Source organism: Penicillium soppii, assembly GCF_028829465.1.
Source record: "Penicillium soppii strain IBT 18220 chromosome Unknown utg000005l, whole genome shotgun sequence".
Classification (NCBI taxonomy): Eukaryota; Fungi; Ascomycota; class Eurotiomycetes; order Eurotiales; family Aspergillaceae; genus Penicillium; species Penicillium soppii.
In genome coordinates, this window is record NW_026643235.1 from 4639061 (window position 1) to 4663208 (window position 24148).

At 42.9% G+C, this 24148-nt stretch overlaps 4 protein-coding genes across 4 annotated transcripts; 1 reads left to right on the forward strand and 3 right to left on the reverse strand.

Moving 5' to 3' along the window:
- Positions 1 to 2731: 2731 nt before the first annotated feature.
- N7529_007206 (uncharacterized protein) lies at positions 2732 to 3016 on the forward strand (the record flags this gene model as incomplete). Its single annotated transcript, XM_057242733.1, has 1 exon — positions 2732 to 3016. The coding sequence occupies one exon, from the start codon at positions 2732 to 2734 to the stop codon at positions 3014 to 3016; it is 285 nt and encodes a 94-aa protein (XP_057098092.1).
- Positions 3017 to 9594: 6578 nt separating this feature from the next.
- N7529_007207 (DUF2841 domain-containing protein) lies at positions 9595 to 10458 on the reverse strand (the record flags this gene model as incomplete). The annotated part of the gene is made up of 5 exons (XM_057242734.1): positions 9595 to 9626; positions 9679 to 9861; positions 9919 to 10155; positions 10219 to 10336; positions 10396 to 10458. 5 exons carry the CDS (start codon positions 10456 to 10458, stop codon positions 9595 to 9597), a joined length of 633 nt encoding a protein of 210 aa, XP_057098093.1.
- Positions 10459 to 17334: 6876 nt separating this feature from the next.
- N7529_007208 (uncharacterized protein) lies at positions 17335 to 17754 on the reverse strand (the record flags this gene model as incomplete). The annotated part of the gene is made up of 1 exon (XM_057242735.1): positions 17335 to 17754. One exon carries the CDS (start codon positions 17752 to 17754, stop codon positions 17335 to 17337), a length of 420 nt encoding a protein of 139 aa, XP_057098094.1.
- A 1018-nt stretch (positions 17755 to 18772) lies between these two features.
- On the reverse strand, positions 18773 to 19195 carry N7529_007209 (uncharacterized protein; the record flags this gene model as incomplete). Its single annotated transcript, XM_057242736.1, has 2 exons — positions 18773 to 18992; positions 19029 to 19195. The coding sequence occupies 2 exons, from the start codon at positions 19193 to 19195 to the stop codon at positions 18773 to 18775; spliced, it is 387 nt and encodes a 128-aa protein (XP_057098095.1).
- Between the last annotated feature and the right edge of the window lie 4953 nt (positions 19196 to 24148).

Sequence of the window (24148 nt, forward strand, 5' to 3'; positions counted from 1 at the left end):
GAGCTTCGAGAGGCTAGCAATTTCCTCTTTAGCGTAGTATGTGAGAGTCCTTTATTATGATGTATCAGAGTTGGTCGACCTATGTATGTGATTACCCAGCTCTTTATTCGGCTCTATACTTATTCTTCTAGTGATCTAGCATTAGGACTATTTTTCTACCTGCATCTACACTCCCCAGGAGTATGCTAGAGATCAAAAAGATTTCTATTGGGCACTTCGAGGAAAGCAGTTTTCCTACAACGCGATATTTGCCTATTTCAAAAGACTTGCTATAGCTCAGAATATGCTTTTGAAAGAGCGGATGGATATCCATATATTTACGGGCTCACTTCGGCATCTCTTTAACCTGAGTACTGTTAAGCTCTCTTTTCATAGAGCCAAAGAGGATCAGCTTCTTTGGTTCGCTAATCGCATATTTCTTAGTTCTAGTGAGAACTCACTTCTTGTTCACCTTAAGGCGATACTTAGGGGGGTGGTTACGGCTTAGGATACCGGACTAGCCTTAAAACGTTTCGAAATTGATGGAATATATTCCAAGCTTACCACCAAGGACAGTAATATCCTAGAAGTTACAAAGGCTGCTTTGGCAAAACTTGAGAGCTTAAAGCTTATAGATAGCCCTAGGTTTCTAGAATTTCTCTCCTCTGTCCCTTTACCTTCTTTGAGGCGTCTCGAACTAGAGCAATGTTGGTCTGTAGGCCTGGGTATAAAATCTTTCTTGCAACCCCGAGATGGGAGAGTACTACATATATTTTTCAAAGAAAAGAATCAGGTTTATTATGAAACATGGAATCCAGATGGTCACTCAGACCTCCAATTGTTGTTTAAATCGTCTTTCTGCTCTAGGAATATTGACCTACGAGAATGCCTTTTACTTATAAGAGATGATATATGATTGTCTAGATTTGACCATCCTTTCCAGTCTAGGACGAACTACAAAAAGCAGATTTCTGAATGACATAAGACTGCGGCACCTGAAACGGGTCGCACGCAGAGTAGTAATACATAAAGCAGTCGAGCATCTATATTATTAACGTTTGATTTCTAAGTAAGATGGACGAACAAATCTAGCTGTCAGGTAATAAGAAGCGGGCTTCTTGGCGATCAACTTGCCGAGCGCGACTCTCTCAGCATATATGTAAGGTCCAGATCCTTCTTGAAATGATATGTATTAATATTTCTAACCAGTCGAGAGAGTTGGAATTAAAGTAGATCCTTCTAAGGTGCGATTAAAGACAGAGGACGAATGTCTCTATGTATAGCAGATAGAAGATCCATCCCTCGAGCATCTTTTTTAGAAGCATATGAGTAAACACTCGATAGGCGCCTACATGCTGCTTTACCGCGAAGTGGGCTAGAAGTTTTTTGTAGTCCCTACAAAGGTAAATCGAGTGGCCCTCGAGGATAAATCATTAAGCTTATTGACTTTATAGTGCAAAGACAAACAAGCGGATTCTGATATTGTTGCTCAAATGTAAGCCGAAAACGAGAGTCTCGCAGAGAAACTGAAGATAGTCCAAGATAAAGCATTTCACTATAAGGAGGTTACGACATAAGCGGAAGCTGAGATTAAAGACCAAAAATCAATCATCCGGGAAGCACAAATGACCATTCATATTCACTAACAGGACATTTCGAACTAGATAGCCGTTGCCGAGTGGTATCAGATGAAATGTTTCCAATGCTTAAATGTATTGGGACAAATGATAGCATTCTTATAAGACACTACATCTAACGATAGGTGGCGAGCGGTGCTCCTTAAGCTTCTTAGGCCTTCGTACTTCTTTTGTCTTACACTTTTATAGTTCTATCTTAAATCTAAGCGTTACCATCTTCAGGGATGATACAGTATTATAATGGATTTGCCTAGAGTTGAGAACGAGGAACTTAAATGAGAGTACTCAGATATGTTACTGTAGAAAGATTCGCACTTAAAAAGCTCTTGTTCTACTATAATTGGTTTATATAGGAGTTTTCACAAAAAGTACCGCGTTCCACGTTCTCACAAGCTTCCTAGGATAATCCAGCCCGTACGCCAAAAGCCGGGCTAGAATGGACCAGGATAGAGCTATATCACATTTGCTTGCTCTTTTGGCCTGTAGCATTTTTTTGGGCCTGCAGCACTGTTTTGGGCCTGCAGCACTGTTTTGGGCCTGCAGCACTGTTTTGGGCCTGCAGCACTGTTTTGGGCCTGCAGCATTGTTTTAGGCCTGCAGCACTGTATTTGGAATCCGCAACCTTGACTCAAGTGCACGAGCTCTTATACCCACTGCCGCGCATCTAAAATTGTATCAAATGATTCTTCTTCCTTTGAAAACATAACACTAAAGACTTTAATAAACTTTAATAGAATTCGTGTTTGGCTATGGCTCGAAAGTCGAAAAAGAGGGCCTAGAGAAATGCCCGTGATATGCAAACACCCGCACCCACGGAAGGGGGCTCCGACTCCGAATCCTAACAAGCTGATTCCTCGAGAACGCAAGAATTGAGGCAAAAGGCTCGTCGAGATAGAAAAGGCAAAACGCCCGAACGAAATGTGATATTTGCTAGAAGTCCAACTCGTTAAGGCGACTTTGCCCTAAATGCGAGTGACCATAAATCAAACGACGGAACGGATAGCGAATTCGGCGATGCTTCTGAATAAGATGCTCCGATTAAACAAGAACCAGAACCACTTAGACGCTGGGTTAAGGATATTATTCGAAGAGAGATATCGAAACATTCAGTAACAATGGTCGAGGAGTTCTTTATAAGCGACGAGCCGAAGTACGAAGAATGTCGTCATTTCTTTAAGGTTCTTAACCAAGAAATTCGAATAGCCAATAAAAAGCATAATGTCGATAAGGATACGGGTACCATTCCCGAGAAAGGCTATAATGCCCTATACAGGCCCTGGCGGCAAGCAGCAAGAACGGCAGAAGCAAACGGCTCCCCGGAGGAGTTTTGGTCGGCTTTCAATAAGACTCGTGATCTTCTGACCCTCTTTAATAAACGACATTATCTTCCTAAGCACTAGAATATCAGTCCGATATAGGCCGAGCAAATAATTAGGACACCAAATCCCAGAATTGAGCAAGACGACAGCTCCACTTCTGACAGGGATGAGCTCTTAGCCAATAAAGAGTCCGGTGCTGAACAAGACAGTGATGTCGATCACGATGAGCTCATAGGTCTTGATACCTTAGAAGCGAGAACCATGAAACAGCAACGCTAATTGAGCTCGGCTAAAGTGTTGTTCTAGTAGCCCAAAGGTACCGGATCCCAGACCTTCGTGCGGTACGGAAGCCGCTCTACGCCGATCTATCGAATTCGGGCTGGGTCACACGAGAGCTACAACCTAAGTCAAGTAGAACGTGTTTTAACGACTAAGACTCGCGGCACTGCTAAAGAGATCGGGACTAGGGATAGGCATCCTGAAGAGTTCTAGAAATACAAACGAAAAGACGTGGAGGACATTATTAGCATCGGTTGGAAGATCGAACAGGATGATGAGCAGGGGCTTGATCCTCTTAACTTGCTCCAGCCCGCGAAAGGCATACTTTATCCACAAACTCGGATTCTCGTCAAATAGAAAGACGGTGTTTTTACTCTAGAAGGACGATCTTTCATCCGCCGTATCACAGCCGGCTCAGCCTTAGACGGCGATAGAGTGATTTATCAAAAAGCCGAAGAGCTTGAGACTAACTATCGCAAAAAGCATAGGTGGAAAGATATCGAAGATGATGATTATGATGATAAAGATAGCAACAGCGAAAGCGACGGCTTAATTGAGCAAGACAGTGGTCGTAGTAGAAAGCATCGTGGCAAGACTGCTCGTCACTCAAACCCACGTAGACCGAAGAAGAGAAATCCTATTAAGAGCGATTATAGTGATAAGAGCGATGCCTCTACTCGGCCAACACACAGCCGCTATAGAAGATATCGCAGCGAGCCAAAACGGAAACCAGCCTATAAAAAAGGAAACGGCTCCGCGGCTAGAATAGAACAGCTCGAACGGGAGAATGAGCAACTGAGGTTACGCGAAGGGGAGCGGAGAGCTCGAGGCAGAGGCGATCGGGGCCGCGCAGTATGATTAACATCTACCCTTTAGTACTGTTGTGAGCCGGTCTCAAACAGCCTAGCAATTTGTTTTTTTCGGTGATTTTGCTTTTCTTTGTTACATCAAGGGGTTCTAAATCTCAAACTCGTTCCCTTCAATAAGCTAGCCTTAAGTTTTCATTGCTTTTATTTTTATTTATAGTTCATTCATTTTAGCTTACAGACTGCTAGATTCAAGCTATTTCCTCAATAATCGCATTTTTCATTCTTCTCCTTAAGCACGTAGACTTCAATATGGATTACTATCAGCCATCTTATGATCGTTGAACCCAATTCTGCCGGTGAAAAAGATCGGGATGGACTGGGAAAAGAGCGAGAGAAAATTGTGAGCAAGATCCAGTGGTATCAACCATAGGGTGAAAAGCTTCTGAGAGGGGGTGTGAGCGCATGTTTTTAACGAATCTCAGCATCTGGCCTATAATGGGATAGCTTAGAATACACACCCTACAACATCCATTCTATCGTGATATAATTTTCCATTCAATACCGGAATGCGCGGGAAGTCTCATATTCATCATTGCCCCTAGATAGAAAGGATTCTGAATCGATCACAGTGCAATGGCTAAATAGAAGCCCGGGAGGAAACTAACGAAGTAAGGTCTAACACTGCCTTAACCCTTCGAAGTCCAACATGATCACTGCTAGATCGCCGAATTTGAATACTCGGGTTTCCCCACTCTAAGGGTCTAGAATCGAGCAAATTGTATAGTTCAAATACATCGCGGTCACTGTCTCTCTAAATCTTGATACCCATATTCTCTTTGTTGACTGTATATACACTTTAGCTTTGATTAAAGAAAAAAGAAAAAACACACTAACCCATTTCACCGTTTTCGTAGGCTTCTTTATACGTTCTTACTGGTATAATGTGGTCCATGATCTCTCGAATTTTGATCATAGGCGAGACTTGTATCGAATTTGATAAGACAATCATCGGAAATTTGCGTAAGGCCACAAGGATGGTGTCGATATTTTCTGCATTTAAACTTAATAGATGATACAATCTTGCTTTAGATATTCTAACCTTTTTTTTTTTTTTGCGCAAAGAGCTTTTGGGCGTGCCCAATATTATAAAAAGCCAACGAAGCTCATCAAGGTCCAGCTTTCTGAGCCAACTCTTGAAGTAAATAGTTATTTTGTCGGTTGCACTCAATGGGATAACTTCAGTATGTAGTTGGGTAGTCATCGTAGAGAGATTCTTGCATAGGTTAAGATATAGGGAAGTGTCGAGCCTTTTATCCCGTAATACATCGGCTGCCGTGAACAGGAGCTGTTACGCATTTCGAATAAGAGACAAGAATTACTATATAGTTCATAACGCGCTTTTACATATCTTAGTTTACTTTATCAACGCTAGATATAGCGATTGATGTATACTTCAGCCAATTGCAAACAAAGAAGTGTCGAGCCTTTTATTCCGTAGTACGTCGGCTGCTGTGAATGACGACCTATAGTACGGTATAGTGACTTTACAGTGAGATGGCCATTACGATCCTTGAATGAGAGCCAGGAATAACTATATGATTCTCAGTCCACTTCGAGTGAGTAGGGTGTCTTATGATTTTACTGGTTGAACGCTAGATATAGCGGTTGTTATATGCTTCAGCCAAAACCATTATTGTACATGGATAATCTCTATCAAAATCCATTGCATTCTATCACTTCATCACGCTGTTCAGAGGATCGTCTTATTCTTATTATAGCGTTTGGGAGTAAGTAGACTGTTATGTGGATGTAGAATATACACCTATCTCCATTGTGGCCTGAATTTTTCCACCGCTTCCCTTGTACCATCATGCCTTTGAATGTCCTTATAATTAAACCATCCAGTTGTTACCTCCTTTCTAGATTGAGCCTCAACCAGCAGATCTGCATGACCCAAACAGTTTTCTTTATAGTGGATAGACAGAACCTTCATCACCTTTCCCTTCGGCATTTTTGGCTCCTTACAGATGGCATGGTCTGACGTTATGTGCGGGTAGGCCGTGTTCGGTTTAGGTCCGGTTCTCTTACTATAGGAGGAGATAGATGGTTCAGTGGGATATTCAGTAGTCTCGTGCTGAGCTGTTAACTTTTGTATACCAAATAAATTTTTTGGCATACCTTCGAAATCCCAAAACATGCGAGTAGTAGCCTAATCATATTAGACTTCGGTCCAGAACTGTTTGCAAAGATAGCGGTTATCGTTAGTGACAAAATATGGATATGAAGCTCATCCGTTAGGACGTATGATATATATGTTTGAATAAGTATTTGGAGACAGAGCGTTGGGTGAGGATAGAGTTTTTAAAAAAGAATCTCAGGAAACTGCTTTAGGAACTGGCTCTTAGACTCGCTGCCACTTTATCAGCACTGAGGACTTACGCACAAACAAAGGAAGCGAACGCAAATTTGATTTGATCTAAGAGGAAAGAAAGGATATTGTGATCTACATTGGCAAAACTCTGGGGAAATAGAACGCACGTAACCCTTGGGAACTAATTTAGAACGCTTATCAATTTTAACGGCAAGGGTTAATACTTCTAGTCTGCTTCGTAGTTGCATACATATGTACGATGAATCACACAAGCTAGTGTCCAATTGTCTCGCAGTAGCCCACTCAGATTGTTGGCTGGGGTATTTATTAGCCCTTGTGCCCCAAATCTGGCTCAGTCACACTTCTGCTTTCCTCCACCTAGTCAGCCTAGCAACCAAGTACATACAAGTTGGTTTCAAGCCAGAATGGCGAGCCCTTCGAGTACAATCGTTATTGAAGATGACGAACTACCCTCAAACTGGCGGTCTGACCTACAATTCCAAGGGACCACCCCACATATATCTGCTGAGCACCCGATCATTCAACGAAGCGATACAGCAAGTGGTAGCAAAAGGGAACCACCTGACACTCTAGTATCGCCTCCTTAAGACGCTCCATTTTCGTGAGCTAATGATAGACCAGGACTTTCTTTTTCAAAAGCTGCGTATGGCAGTCGAACAACACGTCGAAAGGCTGGAACAGAAAGTCCAGGAGCTTCAAGAAAAGCTTTTCACACAGGAACAACAGCATCAAAAGCAGCTTTCCCGACGACCAGTCCTATACTGCAAAATCTGCTTCCAGGCGCCGGATCATTGGCGGACTATGCTATACGGCCACATGACTTGTGAGTCATGCATGGAGAGAGATAATCCAAAAGAATGCCCTGTCTGTGGAGCAAATGATTCGGGATATATAAAATGCTATCCATTTGCAGAATAGGCGTGGATATACTGCTCAAGCCCGAATTTGAGATATAAAGCTTGGAGTCTCTTCGATATAATGGCCGTCCAATGGCTCTAGTTTGTCATTGTATGCCACTACGGCTAGTATCTGCTATATGGTAGACAAACCGGGATTTTGTAGATTCCAGCAATCAACAGATAGACCTTTGTCCTTCTCAGAGAGTGTAAAGGTCCAGCAAAATGTTTGCTCCTCAATCGAAACATACGAAATATCAATGTCAATAGCGCTGAGAGTTTGGATATAAGATGTTTCGTAAATTAAATATTGAAGTACCGGCATCCCTTCAGGAAGCCTAGTAATTTTATGTTGTCTATGCCTTGGGAGTGAAACAGAAGAGGATTTACACGACAAGAGTACGGATTGTACATTCAGTATGATTCTAGAGGTAAGGACGATATCGCCTTCCGGTAGAACGGAATGGTTGCAAAGACATTCTCTGAATAACTTCTAGGATTCCGCTGGTATTTGTATGTCGGAGTTGTTTTTGCGGGGGTTGCAGAGATAAAGAATGATATAGGTCTCGCTAGGAAGCTCGTGAAGATGAGACCCAACAAGCACTAGCTGTGCATTATGCTCTTTAACCATGTTTTGGACCCATTTATCGCTTTTAAAAATTGAAGTCCAAAGCAAAATCCGGCTCCTATCAGATTCCCAGGGTTCTTGGCTAAAAGCTGATAGGAAGTTGCCGTGGGAAATCACTAAGATGTGGCGAGAAACATGGTTAAGCAACTCCCTAGGAAGCGTCCTAACAGACGGGACTTTTGGTTTCTTCGATAGGCTAAGGGATCTCTCCATTGCCCGCATCATTGCGGACAAGAAGGTAAAAATGACTGTCAATATTAGATTTAGGCATTATAAGGGTAGAAATATCTCATATGATCAGGGGGTGTAAAGATATCTACCCTCGCTCTGGCTCCCTAGAATGATAAAGCGCGCTAAATTAAAGGTAAACGAGGGAGTGTAAGCAGGAGTTGACTAGGACTATATAGAAGGTTTTATAGCGTCACTCTATGATAGCACGTGCATACTTCTAAGACTAGGAGTGATAAGTCCACCGGACCCCGTATATAAAACTAATACATACACATAAGCAATATCTCTCATTCCAAGCAGATAAGCTTATACTGCCCCTAGTAGAGCCTCGACTAAGCTTGGTGGCGGCGCGGTCGGCTTCTTAACGCCTGTCGTATCGTAGGCACCACGACTATGAATTTCAGCTTAACTTAATTGAAAGTCTCTACTAAAGATACAAAACCTACCTAGTAGAATGGGCCACATAATTAAGTGACTGTCGAATGGATATCGTAGATTATGCTATAGGGAAACCTGGCTCCTCTTTGTGCTTGGTGTTTTTAAGCGAGATGTGGGGATTGATCTCTCTAAATAAGGAGTTAACTGAGTTTAAATATAAGAATAAAGCACGCGGATGTGTATACCTGAGTGTGATTATAGAATAATGGGCAGCAGCAAATTGCACAGAAAATAAGACAACACCAGCTCGCAATAAGGATGATAAAGATTAGCCCTATATCCATGCTGAAGAGAAAGCGAATTAAGGTATGTATCGGAAGAGGGTATAAGCCTTTTATAACGGACCCAAAAGCTGATTCTGTTTGACCTTACCAATCCGCGAGAGGCCATTTCCGGACTGTATATAGTAGTTCCACACATTTTCCGCTATCAAATCAAATCTATTATAATGATCTCATGCCATTAGCGTTTCTATATCACAAGATTGAAGTCTAGATCTAGGCAATAAAAAACAAGTCGAAACGTAAGTTTTCGGTAGCATCCATCCATTAATAAAGTATGTATGGTCCCTTATATCTATAGATACAACGCTCGGCATCTTCCGTATACCAAACTAGAATCTAGCATAATAGCCGTGCTCAGTTTAGTACCACTATAAAGCATCTCTCTATGAGCTTTAATAGAAGGGGAGACTTGTTTTTGATGAAGTGTAGTCCGCTGGATTCGAAACATCCTAAGTAACTTCTATGTAGCCGCAGTAATATAGATCTGTAACCTGATGGTGATGAAAGTACGGAGTGTCCTGTGAACGTTCTTCATTTCTTTCGTACTCGTAGTGACCTGGATCCGATGCTAGGACAGGCTGCTGAACGGACTGTGTTATAGGAGTGCTGAGTGCAGGATAGGAGAAATTCTTTTGTCGACTGCCAGCTTCGAGGCTTAGAGAGTTGGTCAATTATAGGCTACCTAAGAGAGAGTAGGCTAGCTCAGTATATGACGCGGACGGGCGTTTTTTTATCTGATAATTGTTAGCGATCGAAAAGCACACTCTAGGAGTACTCGGATCTTACCAACTTCACCGCGCTCATATTGTTCCTCTAACTTTCGAACTCGAAGAATCTCATAGATTATCTCGGCGCTATCTTTAGGTTTCAACTTCTTGCTGGTAGATTGAGCAACTTCCGTCAGCTTATCGGCAGTAATCCCATGCTCACCGAGCTCGCACATAATGTAAAGTAGCAATTTGATACGGTCTAATTAGGTAAGGTGTTAGCCAGAATAAGGTTAAATTAACATACAAAAATAATTACCTCGCTCCTTTAGGTAGTAAGGTTCCCTATAAGGTATAGTACGGGGCCACCATTCGGGCTTAGTCTTTTCGGGGTCACGGGTAGTGCCTCCATTATATTGGTGTTCGCGTTGTTTGTGCGGCTCGATGAATTTGATAAATGCCCTCACGATAACGCGGCAGTTGGGCTGCTGAAATTTTTCGAGGGCGCCCTTATAGTAGTCAATAACCTTTCGGCTATCTCCAATTCTGAATTGGACTGTTCTAAAGAGGATTCTATCACGGTTCTCGGCCTAGTGATTTTCGTTGTTTTCGCCTATACCGCCGAGAAAATTCTGGCGAACTTCCGAAGTAAACATATCGTCGGGGTTAACAGACAGAGATACGTACGTCCTAAGCTTGCCATCATTATCGAGATAAATCGTCGCGAAGTGAGGGGGCTATATCATAATTTCAGCGCAAATAACATAGATTCGGCAGTCATAGAATATAAGCGTACAAGAGTAACCTCACGGCCTAGGGGTTCTTTAGAGGCTAAAGCAGACCTCCTTATCGCACACATTGGGATGTTTGGCAGCGGTAATAATTCAACGACCGTGGTATATTCGAATGGGATCTTAGTCACGAAAGATTTCAGAGGAAGTAGGCTCCGAAATGGTTTTTCGCTTTATGCAGACGGGAGGAAGGATAGTGCCTATAAATACTAATAATATCGTTAGGTATGGGTACATTAGAGCCTTACGCATATCCTACCAGCTGGTCTGCTACTTTCGGTCTAATTAAAGCCAAATTTCGATGCAGCTAAGAGCTAGCCAGGTTTGAAAGTCGCATTTATCTGCTGCCATTCTAAGACATCTTCTCCTAGACTTTGAGTCAGGTACTTGGCTTCTATCCTACACAGTGGTAAGTTTCGTAGTCCTAAACTAAATACACTTAATGCTTGTTCGATTATATCATATATCTTTTCATGCTTTAGCTGACCCGTCTATCACTGCTATCTGTTTGTTCATTCGGAAGTGGTTTTTGCTAGGCCTTCTTTTAACAAACTTCGCAGTCGAAACTAAGCTCTTAGTCTCGAGGTATGATTTCATCCTCTTCACATGTACTATATTCCTTTTCGCGCATTTTTGAGCGATATCGCCACACGCTTGGTTCCTCCTTTGTCACGTGTCTATATAGATGTGTGTAGCTCTGATCGAAGCATATGATAGGCGACTATTTGATTCGCACTATATGTTAGCTCGGTGTCTGATATTATGAAATGGTGGTACCACCTTTTAGATCAGAAAGAGGCAGTAATTGCCCGCGTGGACTATAACAGAAGAGTTCAGGTCAGCATAAGTCTTATTATAGAGCTTAGGGGCCCTTCTACCTGCAGAAAATGTATTGTGCTTATACGCGGTGATCCCGATAATAATAGGTGTCATAGGTAGATAAAAAGTATGTTGCTTTAGATTTTAGACGTCAATATACTAGGAAGCCACGGTGCTCTTATAATAAAATCTACAGACTATTTTTGTAGCTGATATATTTTAAAATCGTTTCTCTTGAATTCAGCGATTTCACCGAGAAGCTGAAAATGTGGGACTGGTCCCTACTAGACCTTAATAAGGGATAGGATCTACATAGCTAGCTACTACTCTAAATTTAATAGGGGTAAATATAGATGCTACGTCTATAGAATTATACGGATAGGCCTTTTGCGAGCCAAGTCTTAATAAAAAAGAGTGTATTCAACTAGAATACTAAACATAGGGAAAGAAAGAAAGAAGGAAAAGGAAGAAGCAACGCGCTAAAACAATTAAGGTAGTGATGCCTGAGGCATCAATCAAACAATACAAACCACGTTCTACAAAAGACGGTGGGAGACGGCAGGATCGGTTCACGATCTATAGTCGTAAATTCTTCGTGACAAGGCCACGCTATAAGAGACCCGATAAACATTAAGTGAGGATATGCTTTAGTCAAAAGTATCCGAGTTCTTCTTAATGTCTCACCAAGCTTTTGAGACATCCAATATACCAGTCATTCAAACTGTCGTGTATCTTATTTCCCGAAACTGCTGCCGAGTTTCGTCTTAAATCATACTCCTACCAGTATCTTAAGTATAGGCCCTGATAATAAAGAACTCTTTTCAAGCTAGGGTCTTCTGCCGATTGATCTAGAACAATCGGATCATCGCTACTCAAGGGAATGAATTTTATTATCCCATATGTTCCCTGAACCCGTGAGATACCATACTCGAACACTGCAAGGTCCACTAGCATCATATTTCTATGGTCCTAGGCTTGATGCTGAGCGCTAAGCTCTAGAAGAGGAACGGCGTCAATAACTACATCTTTGAGGCCCTTTGTTTCGATGTCTTCCATAATTTTGATATTGGACGGGAACCAAATTCGCACAGTCTGTTTGGTTTGAGCTTAGTTTTTATTTTAAGAGGAAGGGGTACTCACATATAAGCGGGCCTACGCTAAATCTTTGACGGGTACACTAGAGGCTAAAGAGGAAGAAAAGGTGGACAATTCTCTTGATGTGGTAGGCATGTCTATTTTCGTAGGTTCGAACGCAGAACTTCGTCTAGAACCTGGACCTCCGAATAAAACTGTATCACGGGACGTGTCTGGTAGAAGAAGGGACATGAAATTTGAAAAGATATAACGAACTGTTGCAATACTAAAGCACGCTATCGTCGCTGAATCTGAAGGAATCTGAAGGAGTGGTCTCTTTATATAAGAATCCGAACTGGTAGCTTGGGACTCTGAAATACCTGGTATAGCAGAAAAGCCATTTAATCTAAATAGTGCGTAAGGATCATCGCTAGGCTTACTTAGTAATGCGAGGCTCCTAGGCTCCTAGCTCCTTCTTTTCCTTTAGCTCGGCACTCAAATGTTCACTCGAAAGTATTGCTATAGACTTCCCTCTAACATTATAGGCCTTGCCCTTAGGTGAATCGATCTATTCGATTATTTGGTGAAATAATTTGAGACGCCGCTTCGGATACCAATTCAGCAACCTATGCCTACTACACATATTTTGTTCTTTTAAAGGATTTCGTAGGCCTCGAATATGTTTTTTCAGACGGATAAAAGATGCAGACTTAGCTCCGCGAAAGAATCAATTCAGAGATAGCTGATATAGGCCTTTAAAAAGGTGGTTCTTGAACATGACCTAAAGGAAATCCAGATCCGTAGTATTTCAGAATGGACGACATATAAAGTTAGAAGTGCTATTTTAGGAAAATAAGGTAAGCGATAAGGCTGGGAGTGAAGCCTCAATAGGTCTTGCGCATGGGCCGGAACGATCCACGAAGGCGAAAAGCGGGGTAAGCTTATATGCCTAGGCGCTAGCATAGGTGGAGCCTTTTTCACTGGCTACTAACTAATGATAAGTCGAGAAAGAGTTTATTTCGCGGTAACGTCGGAGGGAAAAAGATGACGGGAGGCTTAACACCACTATATATAGATAGGCATGGGTTGTTAATCGTGCGAAGGGGCCAAAACAACACACTTAACGTAGCTCTTAGACAGGGATTATTAATCGTGCGAAGGGGCCCAAATAACACACTTAACGTAGCTCTCAGACAGGGATTGTTAATCGTGCGAAGGGGCCCAAATAACACACTTAACGCAGCTCTTATATATGCATAACAAAAAAAGCATGTGAGAGCATATGCTAGCGTATGCCATGAATGGCCCCTCAGAGGCTATGAAAAGTGGAAGTAGCTTTGAAAAAGGTTATACGGCTGGGTGCATTAGCAGCGGAAGGTTCAGAATAATTAAAACACCGTGGTGGTGCGGTTTGCAGACGTATTCGCATAGTAATTTTGCCTCCAGTATACAAATGTAGGAAGTTGTAATACATGATTTTGTTTGGGGGTCCTTTTATTAGAAGACTAATAAATATGACTAACTTTATATGCAGCTAGTCAATGTAGATTAAATGGACTATACCTCGCGCATGTGGTTAATAGGACTGATATTATGGGCAGAGTTCCCTCCGTTACAAGAGGCTTTCCCGAAATGAGTAAAACACCACCCTTGCATAGTCATCTCATGTATCACATTCAATACAGCGCAGGAGAAAGTTATAATGTTTTTACTCTACCTATTATTAAGGCAACAATAGTGTGCATGATTTGTGCATTTATCAAATGCGTTAGAGATCTAAGGATCTGCTATCTGGGGTCTCAGCGTCTCAGGTTTCAAGTGCCAACTGATTGGCTATCAATCCCGTTATCTAACAAATTCATAATATTTACCAACCACTCATTTATCCAAGAAAAAAGCGCTCAGGTCAGCCCGTTTCATCGTGGCATCCTACGCACAGAAGTCTCACCTACTTTGCATATACACTCTAAGCACGGCGAACTGCAGTGTGGCGCACGACTTCTTCTACAACAGCTTTTAGCTGAGAAGACTCTACACCTCAAGGCGTATGTAACATTGACTGTACTAGTACGCGCCTAACCACTAAACTATGGTGCTTAGGGCGTAACACAAAACTATATATTAGATGCTATCGCCAGCAGAAGGGTACATCGCCAACATCCGTAAATATATAACTACCTTACCACATTATGTTCTCAAACCGTAACTGATCATGTCTTTAGTAAGACTCAAAGTCAATAGACTCTATATCATCCTTTTTATTCGGAATCATCCGCTAGTCCAAAATGATTTCCACTAGGGCCTCTACTTTCATCGTCATCCCGACACTAGCGGCACAAAATACCATATCACGCAGTAAGGTAGTGGCTGGCTACCCGGCCATAGACCGACCGCCGGTGTCTTCAAATCTTTTCTTCTTATCGGGCTTTTCAGAATTGCTGATGTTCCTACGGGATATGAAAGTCACTTGGATCAGACTTTAAGGACATATAACAATCGGTTAAATATTCTAGGCATCACTTGCCGTGTTTGGCTACTTTAGGTGCTAGCTCTTCTGCAAAAGAGCATTAATAGACAGGTGATTTTGAAATGCAGCAACCTAGGGGCACTAGAGACCGAGGTCAAGAATTAGGGAAACGCAAACGCCATGACTACCGTAAACAATGTCTAGCCGCGGCCATTAGCAGCTTCATCTTTATACGGATTGTAAAGGCCCTTTTTAATGATCAAGGTGTGCGAGGTCGCCTAAAGAAATTGCGAACCAATTAGTGCTATACGCAGCTAGCAGACGAGTGGGCATGTTTCTTGATAAGCTTAAGTGAAGTGGGACTTACTCAAATTCGATTATCTTGCCATCATACTAGACGGGAATGTTAAGAAATGTCACAAGTTCTAAGGTGCAAGCTATCTAATAGCCAAAGATTACAATATTATACATTTACTACCTCTAGCGATATACTTATAGTTTCGCGTAATGTAGTTAAAATGTGGTCGGTGGGCGTTTATTAAAATAAAACAAGAGAAATTACGACTCCCAAAGAGGCTTGTGAAAGAGTTCTGTTTACCAATAATAAGAAGCGCCGGTCAGAGAAGTCAAGGCGTTCTCGCAATCGAGCTCTGCTAGATATAAGTCTCCACCGAGTTGGATCATAAAGCTGTACCACCAAAAGTCCTCCTACGTGAACCTCAAGGCAGTAGTGAAGTCCTAATATTCAGGGTACCAACCTGCCGATTCCTAATCTAAAAAGCCGGTGATCTTGCCCCTTTGCACCAGAATATTATGGTGCTTTAAATCTCCGTGGGTAAAGACTATGCGATAAGGCAAGCTTCCTATAGTTTTGGCTCGATTAAGTGCGTCGTTGTATTCCATGTCTGATAAGAAGCCACCTAACCAAGCGGGCCGGATAAGATACTCATTAAAGTCTTCCTCTAATTCAAACGGACCGGCATAATAGCCAGGTAGGCGAACACTCCTTATTAAGATATCTTAAAGAGAACAAATCCTCTGCCCGCCCTATAGACTTGGCCACCCTCGTATGATCTTTAGATAGCCTTTAAGCTCTTCTAGAACAGAATTTCGATCCTCGTCGCTAAGTGCTTCGTAGACTCGGCCCAATTCTTCCCCGGGCACACGAGTCATAAGAATCGAGATCGGTGCATAGGGTGTGTTAGGATGCTCGCTATAGCAAATCACCCTTAGAACTAGGAGACCTGCCCTTCGCGCAACTTGCATAGACAACACTTCCTTAATCCGAGTACCATCGGACCATTTCAGAATCAATCCGAATAGAAGCTAAGCGATCTGATTATCATAAGAAATTCCGACCCAGCTACAATACGATCGAGAAAAGCGTCTGAGATATTTGTGGAGAAAACCCCAAAATTGACGTAATCGTTAATACGTTAGCCGAGGAGTAGATGGCATTCGGTCGCTTAAGATTGGTTGGACGTTGTCTAGCTATGTAAAATCAGGCATAAGACAGCGAAATGGTAACAAAAGCTTCATTATAAGCATAGACAGAGTTTTTGAAGTGACCAAACCGAAGAGGTTATAAGGAGGATTAGCAGCAGCTTCAGTCTTATAATGCCGGCATAAGAAATAGGGCGGTGTATAACAGATCACATGATGATGAATATATCGCTAAGGCTGTCAGCCAATTTGCTATGAACTAAAACTCTCAGACATTGCTATAGGAAACATCGCCCAAGTCTTTCAAGAGTATATAACGTTGGTAATCGGACTCTCCGATGGTCACGTGCCTCCGGGCTTATAATTTTCTAACGCCTAGTTTGTATCGGGCATCAACCGTATATGCTCTCGTGAAAGGTTCTCTGCCCCGCCGCGTTGACTTTATCAAATCGCTCGCCCCGTACCAGACTGAACCTTTCAACATACTGCGTCAGGACGTTAGCATTCTCTCTCTAAGTTATCATTTCATCTAACTTTTGGTGAAAAGCAGTTGGTCTCTTAACCAGTTCCGCTCACTTATCTTATCTATCCAGTCCTCATCACTCCCGAACGCTATAGCGCGGTCCTTAATAAGCCCTTCGGCACTCTCGAAGTTAAAGGAATTAGCTTCTTAGCTCCAAGAAGAAACGACCGAAATGAAAGAGGAGGAGAAGAATACCTTCAGATACGTGGACAGCGATCGCCATATCAAACTGCGTCCCCTACTAGATGAACTAGGATATCGTGTTAAGGTGAGAGGATCTACCTGACTATACTACTCTAGAGCTAACCTGTAACAGGGCCATGGTTATATAATATATTGCATAACTGGGAAAGCTGAAATTAACGTAACTCCTAAATACCGGTCGTTCTTCTTTCCCCTCACTATCGGTTTAGAAAAAGACGCACCATCGAGTGAGCTACAAGTGGCAGGCGAAACGCTCGCACTAGGTGATTTTATCCCCATTACTAGCCGTTTGGTCCTTAATACGCAGTTGGACTTTCTTATCGTTCTATTACCGGACGCAAATAAAAAGTAGAGGTTACCTGATCATTTGGCATTGAAAGTATTCTTCAAATCTGTCGGAGTGAATACAAACTATTATGTATATATAAGTGCGCCAGTAAAATATCTATCATTCCTATGATAGTTGCCCTCATCTTGCGCCATGACTCTTGAAGTGTCGGATACGTCTGTAGCTGTAAAGTCGAAGCCTGCTGCGTAGCTTATAGATGCCATTATATCCAGCGTATCAGGGAAGTCTGCGCTTGCCTCGGGGTCGATTGATGCCATTATATCCAGCGTATCAGGGAAGTCTGCGCTTGCCTCGGGGTCGACTGATGCAATCATATCCAGCGCATCAGGGAAGTCTGCGCTTGCCTCGGGGTCGACTGATGCCATCATATCCAGCGTATCAGGGAAGTCTGCGCTTGCCTCGGGGTCGATTGATGCCATCATATAAAGCGTGTCGGGGAAGTCAGGGAAGTCTGCGCGTGTCTCGGGGTCGATTGATGCTATCATATCTAGTACGTCGGGATCACTTGAAAATAACATTAGAGTTGATCGATCTTTTGACATATTAATCGGTATGCCGAGATGTGGAAGGTGACTCCCTTCGGCTGTTTGTGATATAACTTCTAGGGTCGAGAACTGCAAATCCTTAGGAGACCTCCGATAATCGAGTCTGCGGGCCTTGCTCGAAGCCTGCCTATTGGCTTCACTGTCTTCTGCGAAATGGGTCAACCTTTTCCATACTGTCCTTGGAAAGCCCTCTATCCACTTACCGTCTTCAAGTTGAATTTGGCTCCTTTCTCTTTTTTTTTTACTTCTTTTTGCAGAATTCGTTAGACGTCGCCTAAGAGAATCTTGTGACGGCTAAAACTGATCCCACAGTTTATTAGAAATGAAATCACCTAACCGATCAAAACCGTTTTTGGTCACTATCTTATCAATACCATCTTCACGAAATTTGCTAATCGCAGGGGAGATGTATTTTGTAAAATGCCTGTCCGTATATCTAGGGCTATATCAGCGATTTTTGATCTAAGCGTTCGGATCTAGGCTCGGCTCACTCTCTCTCCGTGATGTCTAAAGGCATCGTAAGCAAATAACCGGGACCACCTAATTCTGTCGCCTATCTACTATACTTCCGGCCAAGCCTAACGAACTTATTCAGGGACTCCTCGAGTTCCTCTTGCCCCAATTCTAGTGACGATCGCTGGTCTTTTATCTGTTTAGTAAGATCAGAAGATGCTTTCCTGCACCATCTTTCTCCCGTGTGGTAGTCTAGGCCTACTGCCAGGAGGTAAAAGTTACGTAGTTCGAATCGTCGGTATAATGCAAGCAGGTCGGCTTCTTCTCCTCTGTTATATATCTCGAGAAATGCCGACGGCAACCCACCACCTTTTTGAGGAGACTTTCGGCGGATTTTACTGCAAAAATCCCGCGGATCTCTTATGCACTGCGTTAAAACTTCCTAAAGCCTAGGCGATATTGACACTAGGCTATTTTTGAAATTTGTATTATCCAGTTCAGGATTTTAGGATTTCCCTTTGACCTTTGTAGATTCGTTATTGTTGCTGGATTCGTCGACCTCGCTAGACTCGTCGATCTCGCTAGATTCGTCGCTCTCGCTGGATTCGTCACTCTTGCTAGATTCGTCACTCTTGCTGGATTCGTCACTCTTGCTAGATTCGTCACTCTTGCTAGATTCGTCACTCTTACTGGATTCGTCACTCTTGCTAGATTCGTCGCTTTTGCTGGATAAGCTACTAGAACCAGAGCCTTCGGATTACTGAGTTTTATCAATAGGGTCGGTTGGTGAGGCATGTGCTGAAAGGGATGGCAGGTGGTTCTCGGTGCTACTCTGAGTGGGACTCTCGTTATCATAAGACGTAACGTCCGCTGTCTCCTTTTGTTCTACTTGATGTCTGATGCTAAATAGTCTGTAAATTATGGACATTCTAGGTGGACAGAGATACGTGAAATAAATTATGCGGTCCTTAATAGAAAGTTCTGTCTCGATTTTGTCGAGGACACGATCAAGTTAAGCGAGAAGTCTATTAAACTCAGTATCAAGTTGCTTGAATTTGTCCACGATCATCTTTACAAGATTTCCAGGCATAAGAGAATATTCAAAAAAGAGATAAAGTGGAGGCCTACAGACTAGCTGTTATTTACACGGGCCCTACCTGCATGATGCCTGTTTTGAGGAGGCGCAGACTTGAGGACCAACCAGGGGAGCCCTTTTTAGCGCCGGTAAACGTGTTGTATAAGGGTTCCTATACTTGCTAATACGAGGGAGGCATTGAAGAAGAGATATATACGATCTCGTAGGCAGCCTAAAACAATACTATCTAGAGCAGCGCGGACCCCACCCAATTAAATCGACCGTCCTGGTTTGTGGTGGTTATGTATAGATACCAAGACACCGAGCGTTTCAAGAGGAACCAGACAGTCCAATGATTTACACTATAGCTTAGCTAAGAAGAGGGTCAGTGCGGCGGTCGCGCTATGTATTAACCGCACATAAGCCACATATAGTAACAACGAGCCAATCATATATTAGGAAGACTTTAGCTATTACTAAAATCCTTATGTTAGGAACCTGTTTGTTAACTCACGTGGGAATCTCGTAAGAATCCATCTATATGAGTGGATACTTGTCTTTCTGCTTCCTACCAGGCACCCGAAAGCTTTCGAAGTATAACTTTATTCGGCAAGACCTATATTTGATGTTTTTCAACCATTTAGTGCAAAGGGAACAAGGAGCAAATTGAGGCGAACTAGGGTTAACTACTCCTTAATAAAAAGAAAATCATTCATGTGACTGAGCAACAATCCCTACTAAAGCGTGGGGCCAATAGCTATCTGATTGGTGTATAAGATATTATCTATTTTTGTGTATAAAAAAAAGATTTACAGAGAGGGCAAAAGAATATCGCCAAATTGATTTAAGTAGCGAGCTATGAAAGTGATGTTTAGGATATGTTAAGGTATAAGGCTACTCTTATTGTTAATCTTTAAGCAAACCCACGGAGCATCTCAAAGGACGTTCCCACCCCCAACCTTAAAACTGTTTATGATTAGGGGGTATACGTCCCTCACCCCGCATATATATCACCAGGAGGAATTCTAGATACGAGACATGATTTGCGGGACATGGAGAAGGAAGTGGCTATGTGCAGATACCAAGAGACCGAGACCTCTAAGGCTGTTTTAGATAGAATGCTGTAGTCCAATAATATTGAGATTGAGTTCAGCCGAGCGTCATTTCGGGGTCAGTGCGGCGGTCGCGCGACTTGAGTGATTTCTCACCCTGATTCTCACCCTGTCTATAGCGCACTCACCCTTGTCACCCCCGGTCGCGCGACCGTAAAGCGGCGCTCACCCATTTCTCACCCGGGCGACACCCACCGAACTACTGACCGCGTTTAAGCCACACGCCGAATGGCTATGCTAGCCAATCATTTAGTCTAGCCTAGTGGGGAAATAACCGGTCGCCGCTTTGCAGTCGCGCGACCCGGGGTGAAAATGGTGAGTGCGCAATAGAAGGGGTGAGATCTAGCTAAGAATCACCCTAGGTCACGCGATCGCCGTTAGTGTTCCTCTAGTCGAATGGATATACGAAAATTGATTGGATAGAGTACCTACCAATGGAGGTTGTGAGAAGACCAACGAAATTTACTTCCTATACCCTACTGTACAAATTAGAAATAACCATCCACGTTTTCAATTTATTACTTATATCAATATATATAAATGCTATATTTGAATCAATATAAGCAACATACATTGGCCACAATCCACAACAGAAGCTCGTTGGGGAGGCAGGTCTCTGATATTCAACTGTGAGATATTGGCTTAGCAGTAGCCCCAGGAAAGGATCCTTGGTACAGACCATGGTTAGACGGTGGATTGGATCTAGGCTGCAAATGCAATGTAGATGAGGATGAGAGTAGATGAAGATGAGGTTTGGAAGTTTATTCGAAGAGGTGTGGAGGCGTTTATGTAGTCGCGTCAATGTCTTGACAACACTATTCAGGCTCGGCCAGAGAATCTTTGGGCCCTAGGAACGTCAAACTCCTGGGAAGCCCCATGTGGTTCCTAAGAGTGTGCCAATTGCCCCCGGGAGTTGAAATCTTTACGTCCCAAAGATTTATATCATACGTCACATCTAGAGCCTTCGGCGTTGAAGTGAATCGCAACCTGAATCGCAACCTAATGGAAACTTCGGAAGTTCAAAGTGGTCGATCGATATACTTATGGCCCCATCCCGTTCAGGACACTTTTACAGAGCTACTGCATGCAAGGGACTTCTTTATCCTGGAGGTTACTCCCCACTAGCGGTGTGCTATACCAAGGCCCCGGTCCCCCAAACGCAGTTTTAACTAAAGAAACCACACGGCAAGTTGCTTGGGGTGCAGAAATTACATAAGCCTAGCTTGTACAAATCTTGGTATGCAATGCTGTTCTATCTGTCGATGTGTTAACTTATCTTTCTCTTCTAAACGGGCCGTCAAGATTATTATAAAACATGTTTGCGGCACTATGTCGACTTGTGGACATGTGCTCTATAATTTTGTTTTATCACATTCCAAAGAAAACTTTATTTTCTTTGCTTCCTAGAGGTCACGGCTTGTTTTCATACCTTGAGCGTTACGTCCTGTTCCCATAGTCGAGCCAGGAAAAAGAATTATCATTTTTTCGCACGTTATTTCACCACGTTTTCAGCGATACAGTAAGAAAAGGCAGGGCAGGACACAGTACCAAGACAGATCGCCATATCCCCTTAACTCCCCATGGGGATCTAGGACCGTGCCTGGAAGGTTGTATCAGATTCTATAGAAACTTGTCGGGTGAATTTCCAGAGAGTAACTAGTTAGTTAACTAGTTATCCACTGTCTATGTGTAATTCCTTAGTCATGTTAGAAACTCCATAACTAACTAACCGGGTCGTCGAACCCAGCCACCTGGCGGTGTCCGGGTTCCCTGGCCTAATTACAACCCGGGCCTAATTACAAAATTTTCATTTCCAACCATGAATTCATTGAATTTAAATAGCATCGCCTTCTGTATCAACACAATAAAGATCATCTATCCAATCCTGGGCCTTTTCTGCACTAGTACCATCCTCAATTCCTCCTGAATTTTCAATGTCGCCGTCCTCAATTGCTTTTAAAATAGCTGCATCCCGCCATGATTTCTTAGATCGGTTGAACATCTGCAGCCTTTCTCGGTCGGCGCGGTCAGATATGTGTTTTTTACAGTCCTTAACTAGGCGAGGGCCTAGTTCAGGAAGTCTGCGCTTTGTTTTAGCAGTATTAGACTGTTTTTTCCGTCGTAAAATGCGAACATTGTCCTCCGCAAATTGAGCACCAACTTCGGCAAGAGCGAGTCCACCTGCTAAAATGCGAGCAAGACTATCCCGCACCTTCGGGGAAATTGTAGCATCATTCTATATATGCTTCACAACCTTATTGCTCGCTTTTCGTAGCTTTTGGACAGTTGTAGGTGGTGAATTTGGTAGTGAACTTGATAGTGGTGGGGGTGTAGTTCCGGCAATATCATGAACTATAAACCCGGGCATTTCAGGGAGATCATTGTCTACCAACTTCAATTTTTCAAGGCCTTTATCTGAATTAACAGGCCAAATTCCAGTTTCTCGGAACCCGTGTCGAATTGTCCGCTCGGTTAATGATCGTGTGCGCACATCATGAATACCCGCGAAGAAATTAGCTTTGTGTTTCGCATCACCACCCCAAAAGGCAGTCTCGTTGTTGTATTGTTTATAGTAATGCTTTAAGACCGAGAAAGGTGTATCATCGAGAGGTTGGCAACCATGTGTTGTATGTGGAATAAAGCAGTAAGGAATAATGCGTTTTGTCCAACAAAATTCAATAAAATCATAGGTCAAATGTGAACTATGATTATCCATTAAAAGAAGACGATATTCCCCCTTTTTAATGCGTAATGATGTAAATTCGTCGAACACCTGGAGCCATGCAAAACTAATGATTTCATCAGTCCAGCCATTTGGGGTTGGACAAATTGTGTAGTTGTCTGGTAAATTGGTGTCGATAAACCAACTTTCCATATGGAATTGTCCCTTCACTAAAAACCATGGCGGCATAACCCAACCCGTAGCTGAGACACATTCAATACCGGTAAGCGATTCGACTTGACCACCGGTACTATTATATGAATTGCCCCGGGCTGAAACAACCTTTTGAGCCTTCCCTTCGCCAATTTGAAACCCGGTTTCGTCGAAATTGTATAGGTTTCTCGGGCTAATGTTGTAGTTTTTAAGCGTAATTTGTAGACGATCGTACCAAGTGACAACATAGCCAGGATCTGCGGCCTGAAACCGTGCTTTCTCTATTGGTTTTTGGGTAAGATACTCAAAGCGTGGTGGTAGACGAGCAATAAAATCGTAAGCCCAGTTTTTTCCGAGCGTGCGGGCGGGGTCGTGACGTCTAATAATTTGTAGTGCAGCACACTGAATCTGGGCTGTAGATGGTGGAGAATAGGCCTGATCTAAGGTATCGATCCATAGAATTAAGGCCTTTTCTTGCTCTGTGTGTAGTGCTTTATTGGGCGCGGTGCGCTTGTTTCGAGGCTGGCGACCGTTAATGCGGCCTCTTAAGACGCCGTGCGAAATGTTGAATTGCTTAGCGATGGCTGAAACGTTTTTTTTGCTACTAGCATGGTATGCTAATAAGGCATTGGTAATGCGATCTTCTGAATCTGAATCCATAATATAAAGAATTGGAGGTGTAGTGAATTGTTGAAGAATGTGGAAATGAAAAATTTGTAATTAGGCCCGGGTTGTAATTAGGCCCGGGAACCCGGACACCGCCAGGTGGCTGGGTTCGACGACCCGATTAACTAGTTATAAATTGCCAGAACCAGGGGT